Source organism: Fusarium falciforme, chromosome 1 (assembly GCF_026873545.1).
Source record: "Fusarium falciforme chromosome 1, complete sequence".
Classification (NCBI taxonomy): domain Eukaryota; kingdom Fungi; phylum Ascomycota; class Sordariomycetes; order Hypocreales; family Nectriaceae; genus Fusarium; species Fusarium falciforme.
The window spans coordinates 4183967-4196016 of NC_070544.1; the positions used below are offsets into that span (position 1 = coordinate 4183967).

The window sequence follows — 12050 nt, forward strand, 5'->3', positions numbered from 1 at the left end:
GGGGGAACTTGAGTTTTGACGCTGAGATGTATCCATTCGGGGTCAGCACATTGGCCAGCCATTTCTTACCATCCGCACTGTCCCCGAAATCTGCTTTAAAGTTGGCTGTTGCCGCCGTCAGCCAAGCGACAGCTGTAGCCTCCATGTCGGCCAAGGTCACGTCAAGCCAGTAGCAGTAGAGGTCACGCAAGCCGGGCATGGGCTGCCCCTGAACTCGATCAGTAGGTCTTTTCAGCTGACCATCATTCATGGGATCGTTCTCGTCCCATTCGAACTCAATATCAAAGTCGTCGAATATCTCCTCGATAGCCTGAGACGTCTCGACGAATTTGGACCAAATTTCAGGCCGGCGCATATAGTAAAAGACGCCAGCAGTCTGTGGAAAGGGTCAGTAAGGTTAGCCCTGAAGGAATTGAGGGGCAAGTACTTACATTGCGATGCGCTCTGCGTGTTTCCGTGTTCTTCTCTTCGTTCCTGGGGTCCGTCTTCTTCCCCTGGAAAAAGGTTGTTTTCCTTCCATTCACGTCCTTGTGAGCCAGTGCCAATCGTCCGGGCTCTCGATCATTACCCATGCAAATGGCCAATTCATGCCACATATTCTCCTGTAGGGTCCATCCAGGGCCTATGTAAATTCTGGTTGATCCGCCGAGGCCAAGAAGAACTTCGTCTATCCACTTTTTGTCGGGGTTTTCATATCCAACCGGAAGGTTCCCATCCCGCAACCATTTGAAGAAGCGAACGAGGTACTGTCCTTCGTAAACATGCTCAGCTGTATATTCATACTGGTTAGTGGGTGCACCGTTCAATCGTGATGTGTGTGGGTTTCAATGTGGCAGACTTACTCGCATACTCGCTGGGCTCGATATCCGTCTTGGTGTATTTTTCCAGCGCCACTTTGCATTCTCGGTTTTTCTCTGGCGGATACCCAAACCAACGGATAACTGAACTGGGGGCAACTCCGCAAGATGGATAAGAGGGCAACGGCAAATCCTCTATGTTACCGTTTTGGTCGATCCATTGAACGCTTTTATCTGAGCGTCGCTGGAGAGAACTGGATTCATCACCATCATCAGGGCAACTCTGCTCCCTAGAGCGATATGGGTCCAGCCAGCATGTCTCGTCCCTTTTCTGCAAAGTGTCGTCACCACCTGAGCATGCCGCGCAGGAAGGAATCTCCCCTACGTCGACATCGCCAGGGCACACGAGGCCGTCGATCCGTGGTACCAGAGGCCCATATCTCGTGGCACGTTTCGATAGTGCGGACGTGGTGTTAATATGGCCTTGGCCGAAGCTGGCATCTCGGCGGCGTTGCTTCGTGCTACTGGGAGTAGTGCAAGCTTCTTTGGAGCCACTCGGGAAGATGGTCACGTCTTGGGCCGGCATGATCATGAAGGGAGACTCGGGAAGTGCCCACGAGAACATCTTGGGCGCCTCGAGGGTAGCATACAGATCTGCACCGACGTCGATACCGTAACAAAAGCTGTTCCCACTGCTGCCCGCCTCGGCTTCAGCATGAAAGGTGACGTGCCCATCGGCAACGAGGTTCACGGCGCAGGGTTCGAGTGAGGTGAACTTCTTATTCCAGTCAATGCCAAAGGTGATGGTGGGCTTCACGTGGGCGGATATGTGACCGCTCACCGAGACGCCGTACTCGAATTCAGGCTCGAGCGTCTGTTTGCCAGACTTATCGGAAGGGTCAAAGACATCAGGCTCCCAGTCTTTGTTAACGACAGGGAAGGTCTGGTAGACGTCCCACTCGGCGAGCTTGACCTTGGTCTCAAAGTTGACGCCCAGCGTTGCCTTGCCTTCCAACTGTCCATAAAGCTTGAAGTTGGGGCCAATCGTCACAATACCTGGGACCGTGAAGGCCGCACCAAAGGTATCAGCGCTGAACATGAGCACATCGCCAGTGTCAAAGTGAGCCGTGACAGCGGCGTCGATGACGAACTTGGAGTCGACGTTACCGCCAGTGCGGTAATAGAGGTACGAGTCGGAGATGTCGATGCCATATGAGCCGCCAAGCTTGCCGATCAGGGTGAAGCCGTAGTTGACGTTGGCCTCGACCGACATCTCGGCGTAGACCTCGAGCTTGCCGTCCACATTGGGACATGTAAAGTCCTGGTCGATGATGCTGAGAATAAAGTCCTCCTTGTAGGAGTGTTGGAGCTCCATCTTGTTTGTGACGCCCGTGAAGATGGCCTTCAGCCAGTCGAGGGCGGTCTCACCAAACCAACGCTTGTGAAGATCGCCCTTGGAAAGGGCTCCTTCGTGCAAGTCTTCTCGCCACTCTTCTTCGAGCCAACGCTTGTGGCTGCCGCCAACATCCTTGAGACTTCTCTTGACAGATCTCTTTAAAGACCGCTTCTTGCTGTCAGCTGCCTTGTCGACGATGGTGTTCCAGTACGTGTTCTCGTTGCTATAGTCGATACGGATCTGAGTATCGCCAAGGTCGCGCGGCACGCGTCTGAAGTCGTAGTCGAAGGTCAAGTCAAACACAGGCTCAGTCTCTTCAATGCCGCGTTTATAGAGATGCTGTGGAAGACTCTGGTTCTTGCTAGGCGACAGCTCCTTGACGACGGCGTACCTGCCTGGACCGCATCCCTCGGGCATCTCGACGATCGTACCGGGAGCTCCGTGGCCGAGATAGATCTTGTCGCAGTTGGAGTTCTCACTGCGATCGGTACACACCATACGAACAGTCTGCTCTTCCTGTGAAACGGAATCATGGCAGTCAAAGACTTCCCAGTGAGATCCGTCACGCTTGTCGAGGGTGGTCTGAAGCTCGTCGGGACTCGTCATGATGATAAAGCCAAAAGCAGAGTGCTCGGGTGTTTCAGCAAAGGGAAGATCCTCAGCACCACCCCAAGTGTTGTCTACCTTGAGTTGGTAGTCTGACTCTGCCTCTTCCTCATTGGGAGGATCGGGGAACAGGTACTCGAGAGGAACAGGGAGGAAGGGCGATTCGCCCTTGGGGGGATCACAGCAATAGGTCCTATGCCGCTTCGAGGCCCAACAGCAGTCATGGCCCTCTCCTCCGTGGGATGTAGTCAAGGCCACCTGCCAACCGGTATCGCAATGGTTGTCAAAGCAGTTGCCTGGCTTTCCGTGCCACTTGCAGTTCCTCCACTCCTGCTCCTTGTTACAGCAGAACTTCTTCTCGTCTTTGCCCTTGCAGTTTCCATTCTTCCACGTCAACTCCTTCTCGGTGGAAGAATCGCACTTCTCGTTACAGCCCGTCCATCGACAGTCTGGCACTTGAGCTTCTGCTTCACAGCACAGGAATCTGCGACCGTCGGTGCATACATCGCCGCCTCCAGCGTGCTGACTGGACGCGAGCGCCACCTCTCCCGCGTGACACTGGCCGTTGCAGAGAACGCCGTTACCTCTCCAGGTACTATAGCATAGTCAGTCAGTAATGTAGCCACTTGATCACAGGCCAGGGACACTCACCACTTCTCGGGATCAGGAGCCGAGGCAAAAGGACAACAGACACTTGTCTTCTTGCCAGCTAGACGGTCGCAAAGGGACTGATCAACCTCAATCCATCCAGACTTGCAGCCAGTCGTGCCACAATCGTTGACAGTGCAATGGCCTGTCCCAAGGTCCACCCACGGGGTCTTTTTCGAGCGATCCTTGTGGGCGTTGAAGCTCTTGGGAGCCAAGACAGCTGCCAAAGCGTCGAGACGGGTGTTGTCGAGGTCGATAGCCCAGATGAGCAGACCTCCCAAGCCGAGTGCATTGGCAAACTCGATCTTCTGCGCGATGGTGTCCTTGTCGTCGTAGGATACCCACTGATCACCGCCCCAGGTGACATACTTGACGGCGTCCTTCTTGTCCCAGTATGGTGTCAGGTCGTACTTCTCGATGATATCCATAATCTCAAAGTATGATAAGGTACCCGAGTTGTCGGTACACGGTCCCGGTTTGGCACCACCCAGGAAGAGACAACCAGGCTTGTGACAAGAGGGATCAGCCAGCTGGAATGACCGTCCATAAAAGCCGATGCCCATGTTGATCTTGGACGGGTCGACTTTGTTTCTCCAGAAGAGGTCCAGGGCGAGGTCGATCTCGGTCAGGTTGGTATGTGCCAAAACCTGGGAACCGATTGGGTTATCAGCGTCCCAGATTCCGTGAAGATCGTAGGACATGACATTGATATAGTCAACAGCCTTAGCCGATGCAGTAAGATCGAAGTGACGCATGTACCAGTAACTCGTCGGAGCAGTAAAGGAAATCTGCTTGTGTTTTCCAGACATCTTATCGAATCCTGCGCGGATGTCCTTGAACAGCTTGGTAAGGTTCTCGCCATCATCTGGCTTACCACCTCGGTCGCCAGCGCCAGGATACTCCCAGTCAATATCGACGCCATCGAAGCCATATCGATCCATGAACTTGACAAGTTCGCCGACAAAGGTGGCTCGCTTGGCACTGGTGGAAGCGAGGTCGCTGAAGACAGGCTGCCAGATGGTGTGGTTGTCGTTGAAGGTCCAACCACCGAGAGCAACGACAGCCCTGAGCGAAGGATTCTTGCGCTTGAGGGCAGTGAACTCGGTGAAGGTCTCAGTAGTTAGACTGCCGTCCTTTTCGTCTTGCATGGGAACGATCTTGTACGTCTTGGGCTGGATATAGGCAAAAGAGTAGTAGATGTGTGTGAGGCCGTCAACTGGAATGTCTTCCATGCTCATGCCAATGCACTTCTTTTTCCAGTTCCATGCCTCATAGTATCCAATGACACGCTTCTGGACGTTACCGCCAGAGCCCCCTGAGCCGGGCTGGGCGCAGTTGCTCTGGCAGCTCTCTTCCTTCTTGTCGGTGACCTTGCAGTAGTCCTTGGTCATGCCGCAGAAGCCATATCGACTACAGCAAACATTGAGAGGGCATTTCTGGCCTGCAGTTTTGGCATAGCGACCGCACTCAGCATGGGCATCGCAATTGCTCCAGCACTTGTCGTTGGGCGACTTGCCGTTTGTACCACAGGCCTCGGGGCCATAGTTACAAACGCCAGTCTTGGAACAACAAGCACCGTTGCTGCAGGGCTTCTCCTCAGAGCACGAGTAAGGATCGTTGGGGTCCGCAACGATGATAGGGTCTGCTCTTGTGGTGAGGGTTGATCTGGCCTCGAGCTTGGCGGAACATGTATCGCGGTCCGTGTACCTCACTTTTGCGATGAGGTCTGCGCCCGTGGTGAGCTTGTCGGGAATGGGAGGGCAGACGAGTTGTCCGCCGCCATCTCGGGCCTTGACATGGGCCTCATGGAGGTGATTGTGATTGTGAATGTGCTTGTGACTATGGTGGGGGTGGCCCCGGCCTGGCACGGCCTGGATCGCCAGCAGGGAAAGAAGAAGGACCTTGAGTCCCATGGCTAACTGGCCGCAGCCCTGGGGTACTCAAATTGGTGTAAAGAGAGTCTTGAAAAGAGTGGCAAGGTGTGAATACGGTGTGTCTCTGGACCAGGTGCCATCCCGGGTCTGAGGGCACTGTTTATAAGGCATATAGATGGCATGGTCAAGCGACGAGAGACAACATAAACGAGACTAGTCCAGTTGCTAATGGTACTTGAGAAGAATCGGATATCATGGATCACGGTTCTTACCGATGCAAGGGTTCCTGCATCTGAGCGGGCCGCAATAAAAGCAAAATTGCATGCCACACTTAAAAGAGTGGGTTTAGAAAATCACTTTTTTAACCCGTGGTCCTTATAGCAGAAATAGTTTATGTTTAACCATAAATCTCACCATAGACCTTACTGTTATTAAAATAACAACACTGTAACGATTACACTAAGAGCTATAGACAATAGATAAATGATCTGAATCCACGCAGTGCCTACACCGCTACGGAGAGGTTAACCCTTTGTTGATCAACCGAGGTTCGTTCCCACAAACTAACAGGGTTTACAAAAACACCCCTCAACCAACAACCGCCAAGACAGACTTCAACCGGCTGCACCGTCAATCAGAACAGGCACTTGCACTACAGAGTCGTACCTGCGTGAATTTTAACTCTGTGAGAACTCTGCACCATCCTGCAATTTCCAAGCGCCGACGCTAAAGTCCCAAAATCACCTTGTCGAGCTGAACGGATGGAAATGCTCCGCTTCGGTTCTCATCACCGTCCGTGTCTTAACCATCTCTCCATTTCCCTGTGATATTTTTCCTGAAGAGCGTTCCCTCCCCTCTCTCTCTCCTTCTCTCTTCCCTAACTTCTTGTCATTCTCGTCTCTCGTCTTACTGACTTCAAGTCATGAATTGGCTACTCTTTCTTTCAAATCTTGCCATCATAGCCAGGCCAGCTGTCGCCTGGCAGTACATCTCTCCAGATGCACTCCCTTCTTACGATCTCTCGGATAACTGCAAAGCTGCTTTGGTGGTCGATCTTGCCTGTCCTTCACAAGTCGCCAGCTTCTTTGAGAGGGAGCCTGTTCCGCTTGCCTCTTTGGAGGAGGCATGTACTGATGCTTGCCGCACTTCGCTAGCCAATTTTGAGGCCAAGTTGAAGACAGAGTGCGGCGAGGAAGATGTTATTGAATATGAGCTTGGGAGTGATCCTGTTCATGTCTCGGTCATAGCGACGGATATCTACTATCACTTCACTAGGACTTGTATCAAGGATGGGAACAGATGGTGCAATGTCTGGGCTTTTGAGAACTCTCCTGACAAGACCTCTGGTCAAGGTAAGAAGACAACTCCCGTGATCAGATGTGGTTGTGTCATTGGTCTAACATGCAACACAGCTAGCGTCACAGCCTCCGTCGACAAGTGTGACAACTGCGTTATCAAGCCCTTTCAGTTCCAGGCCGGCACCTCTTATTCAAATGGTTATGATTTGCAAGGGGCTTACGCCAGTCTAACCAAGAGCTGCTCCAAATCCGGCTTCCCATTAGCAACTACGGTAATCGAAAAGTAAGCCCATCTCGCCGAAATATTACCAGAACTTATGCTAAGCCAACCTGATTAATAGGACACCAACCACCACAGTCCCAACAGCGCCTTGCTCGGGTGTTTTATACACTGTCAAGGCTGGGGATGATTGTCGCTCTATCTCCAAGGCCAATGGTGTTTCCACGTCCTGGATGCTGTACGACAACGGGTTGAAGGCTTTCTGCAAGGACTTCCCGGCGGCAGGTGGGAGTATCTGCATTGTGAACAAGTGCAAGACGTACACCGTTCAAGCCAAAGACACATGTCAGAGTATCGCCGCCGCTGCTAATATTACCCAGGTGCAGCTATACACATGTGAGTAGCATTTCCCCTTCCTTCCTGCTCGCGTTAAGAGGCCAAAATGGCTGACCTTTCACGTCCTTCTGCAAGGGAATCCTGTGCTCGGAGAGTCCTGTGGCCGCTTGTCCTTATCCGTAGGCCACACCATCTGTCTTGAGCCTCATGACGACGAAGACTACGCCCCAATCACTCGCCCAGCCACTACCAAGGTACCAGTAGCCACACCGGCCCCGGTGCCCTCCAACATCGCCAACGGTACAAACAAGAACTGTGCCCAGTTCTACTCTGTGGAGATTGGCGACTACTGCAACCAGATCATCATGAAGTTCAGCATCTTACTCAAAGACTTTCTCTTCCTGAACCAAGGAGTCAACAAAGAGTGTACGAATCTCTACGCCAAAGAATCCTACTGTGTTTCTCCTGTGGGGCCCATCAACATGTATCCTGGCCATCCAGACTACGTTGACCCCACCACCGTTGTTGCTGATATAAACTTCAACGACTTGCCCAACGCGACCTTCTCCGCGCCCGCTATCACCGATGTGACCACTTATCTCCCTAGAGCTAGTGGTACGCGAAGTGACTGTCACATCTTCATGGACGGCAAGGATCTACAGTACGACATGAGTTGGAGCTTTTCGTTCTCGGCGTGCGCGGAACTGGCCGAGGTGTGGGGTATTTCCCTCGAGGAGCTGGAAAACTGGTAAGAGCCTGTCAATTATTGACGTCTAGTATAGCCCAGCTACTGACACATCTGTTCAGGAACCCTTCTCTTGACACAAGCTCCCCTGACTGTGCTTTCGCAGAGGAGAAAAGCTACTGCATGGCTGCGTATAAACTCGTGCCCACTTTCAAGACTGAATCCGATGAGCCTGAACCAGGGACGACAACGACAACAGCCACCACTACTGGCAATGGCGTTTCCACGCCTACTCCTATTCAGTCTGGCATGGTGTCCAACTGCAACAAGTTCCATATCGTAGGCAAGACGACAACCTGTCAAGGCATTGCGGACTACAACAAGATTTCCATCTCCGACTTTTACAAGTGGAACGCTGGGATCAAGTCCGACTGTTCCAACTTGGAGCTAGGTGCTTATGCCTGTGCTGGTATCATCGCATCGACATCTCAGCCTACAACAACAGCAAAGCCAACAACTACTGGTAATGGAGTTTCTACACCTGCGCCTATTCAGTCTGGTATGGTGTCCAACTGCAACAAGTTCCATATCGTAGGCAAGACGACAACCTGCCAAGGTATTGCAGACTACAACAAGATTTCCATCGCCGATTTCTATAAGTGGAACGCTGGGATCAAATCCGATTGTTCCAACTTGGAGCTAGATTCATATGCCTGTGCTGGTGTCATCGCGACCTCTCAGCCTGCAACAACAACAAAGCCAACGACTACTGGCAATGGCATCTCCACGCCCACGCCTACTCAGCCCGGCATGGTATCTAACTGCAACAAGTTCCATGTCGTGGGCAAGACAACGACATGCCAAGGCATTGTTGACTATAACAAAATCACAATGGCCAACCTCCTCAAGTGGAATACCGGCATTAACTCAGGGTGCACCAACATTGCGCTGGGCAACTACATTTGTGTGGGGGTCATCATAACCACCCCAGAACCAACGACTACCAAGACTACTGGCGGCGTGGTGACGCCCACGCCCACACAGGCAGGCATGATTCAGGGATGCACCAAGTTCCATCCGGTCAGGTCTACAACAACTTGCCAGGGTATCTTGGATTATAACAAGATTACCCTGGCGCAGTTTTACAAGTGGAACCCTGCGGTGAAGAGTGATTGTAGCAACCTTTGGACTGACACGTATGCATGTGTTGCTGGACCTTGAGTAGTTAACAGTAATGCATAATGCCTGCTGCATTGAAGTAAATACTATTGATAGTAGACATAGATCCTATACGATTGACCATGTACCCGTTCCTTCACAGACAACTCAAGCATCCTGCTTGCGCCTCTCCTCAAGCTCAACACCAACAGTGTTGCTCTCATCAACAATGCGCTGCGAGCGTCATCCTTCTCTTCGGCATCCTGGTTTCCGTATGTACCAATCTTGTACCAGGGAAGCTCGAACAGGTGATCCATGCTCTCGAGGCTGCGTCCGCTGGTCTCAGGAACGGAGAACCACATCCAGATACCGCCGACAAAGGTGACGGCCGCGAAGCATTAGATGGTTCCCTTGGGAGAGATGCCGCCGTTTGAGGAGGGGAGGGGCATGTTGGGGACAGCGCGGGAGTTGCCGTGTTGGTTGGCAAAGTGAAGAGTCACGGCCCACGAGGTGGCGAGGGCTCGGATGCGCAGGGGGAACAACTCAGCAGTGTGGAGGTACTGCATAGAGTTCTAGCTGAGAGCTCAGCTGAAGCCAGGGACGTAGATTATGGCGATGGCGCCGCGGCTGGTACCTTTGTCGGCGGCAGGGAGGATAAAGTCCTCGACGACACCGAGCTGGAGGATGCGGGTGGGGAAGGAGGCGACGTAGGTCATGACCAACATCAGATGTCATCCTGCACCATGTGAGCGAGCCGGAACATAACAAGGACGGGGAGAGCCGATATTGTTTTTCCAAGATCGACATCGTTGGTAAGGTAGTGGCCACCCACCGTTGGAGGGCGTCGGGTGTCGACGACTCTGTAGTCTGTACACGAAAAGGAAGTAAGGAGGGATGTTATTATGTGGATAGCATATAATATAGGTAAAAAGGTAGGTATATTATAGAGATGGCAAAGGCGGCGCTAGGGGCCGAGAATGGGAGTCTTTTAATATAATAGCATTCTAATCTTATAAAAGTTATAAGCCTAGATATATACCTAATACCCCGCTGTTCTCTAATTAGCCTTATTATATCCTAGGCAATAAATATAATTAACCCCCCCTACTAATATATTTAGTTAGTCCTTCCTTAAGGCCTTAGTTACTTAGGATTATAGGTAGTAAATATATTAAGCTTTATTTATAGTTAGAATTATTTTTTAATATAAGACTTAGTAGCTTTATTATCTCTAATAGTATAAGTAGTATATATCTATTTAAGTATTACTAGATTTTATTACTTTAATAATTATATATAATAAAAAAGATATTAATATTATTATAGTTTTTATAAAGATTATATACCTTTTTAAGGAGTATTATTTACTATTTTAAAAATATTCTTATCTTTCTCTTGCGCTCCTGCTATAATGCTAAGATAACTATAGCAGCTGAGTTGTGTGGCGCATGCCTAGGTTATGTAGTAATACTTGCATCGAGGCCCGGGATTAGACTTTGATCTTCTAGGTAATTAGGTAAGTAATTTATAATTCTAAGAGATATAGTATTCCATATTTTAATAAACTATCTTATAACGCTAGAATAGTATTTAGCTAGTGCGAGGCCTTTTAGGGTATAGAAAGAGGTTTAAATTAAAGTTATAACTAAATCTAGACTTAGCCTGGAGCCAAGTGGCCATAGCCACCGGCGTCTAATTGCGTTTTTCGGCAATTAAGCGCGTAGTAGCGCCGGGTTAGGGTTGGCTATGCGTGGTAGGAGATCCCGGATCAAGGGTTATAGACTTGGACCCTTCGTGCCTAGGCGGCACTATATTTATCTGGCCAGTCGCAACCGCATTATGTATATAGGGCAGGTTAGTCGGGAAAAGAAACTCCGCGTGTTACTAAAATTATATTAGGAGAGTAGTGATGATCTCTTTGGCCTATCTCTAGGGGCTAGGGGGAAACCCATTTAATGCCTGGCTTAGGTAGGTAAGCATAAAGTATTTAAATTGCGCTATTTATAGAAGCTAATAAAAGCTGGCTGTGAGCGTGATTATTTCTAATCTGCCTTAAGGCGTAGGTCTAGTTAGCCTATAGATAAATTATAATACTTTGGCTCTTAAAATAAGGGCTTGGCCTGCCTTAGTATATGACCTGGTATCCCTGCTAAGAGCCATTTTGTTGGAGGAACACAACACACCATCCACAGCCGAAACTTGGAACGTAATTTTCTTCAAGTGACTTTCCAAAGGGGGATTTCACGTACTTCTTCGTGAACTGAATATCGTACAAAATAACAAGGGCAATTGATCAATTGATAGTGATGAAGGTCTTTTTCAGAAAGAGAGCCCAATGCTCCCCCATTCCTGAATTGACCCTGAAGAAGATGATGATGATCGAAGGTCAAAGGCCTCTGACTCCTTTTCTACGTACAAGAAATTGCCCAGTGGCCCAAAACGGCTTAGCACCCATTTCCCCCAACTCACCATGGTATGTCGATAGCATTAAGACGGTCTAAAAAAAAAAATTAAACTATTAAACCATTTGAGATATCTATCTAGACCTATAAAATAGTAGAAATGGTATGATATATGCGTAGAATATTAGCATAGGCGCCTCTGATAACTGGAGTAGATGCCTCTCTTCTTATATTTTAGTGCTTATTTTTTATTGACTTTAAAGAAAGCCTATATAGCATAAATATATCTTAAATAAATTAGAAAAAAACTAGAGTATTAGTCTTAGAGTATCTCAAGAGATATATAGTACTAGAGATCTAAGTTTTATAGCTATGTTTATTAATTTATAAGTTATTATAGGTAAAGCTACTATTAGTGCTATAATAATAGCGCTTAATTAGTCGATAACTTAGTCGCAAGACTCTAAGAATAGAGGCTTTAGTCTCTAATTCTAGAGGCTATGACCCTTAAAAAAAGTGATACTTGACTAGAAGATAAGAACTTAATGGGATCCCAAATTTTCTAGTGGGTATGGTCGTATGTGATAGCTCTGGGATGCTGGTTCCTTTATGAAGGGCTTACTAGGATAT

General features: G+C 49.5%; 1 protein-coding gene and 1 pseudogene across 2 annotated transcripts, besides 1 other annotated feature; one reads left to right on the forward strand and one right to left on the reverse strand.

Moving 5' to 3' along the window:
• Positions 1-70: 70 nt before the first annotated feature.
• On the reverse strand, positions 71-5360 carry NCS54_00117900 (annotated as a pseudogene). The gene is made up of 4 exons: positions 3451-5360; positions 843-3394; positions 432-769; positions 71-376 (listed from the first exon to the last, which is right to left on the reverse strand).
• Positions 71-5360: a sequence feature.
• Positions 5361-6243: 883 nt separating this feature from the next.
• NCS54_00118000 (Hypothetical protein) lies at positions 6244-9081 on the forward strand (the record flags this gene model as incomplete). Its single annotated transcript, XM_053146813.1, has 5 exons — positions 6244-6673; positions 6734-6902; positions 6961-7235; positions 7311-7923; positions 7983-9081. 5 exons carry the CDS (start codon positions 6244-6246, stop codon positions 9079-9081), a joined length of 2586 nt encoding a protein of 861 aa, XP_053002788.1.
• Positions 9082-12050: the final 2969 nt, after the last annotated feature.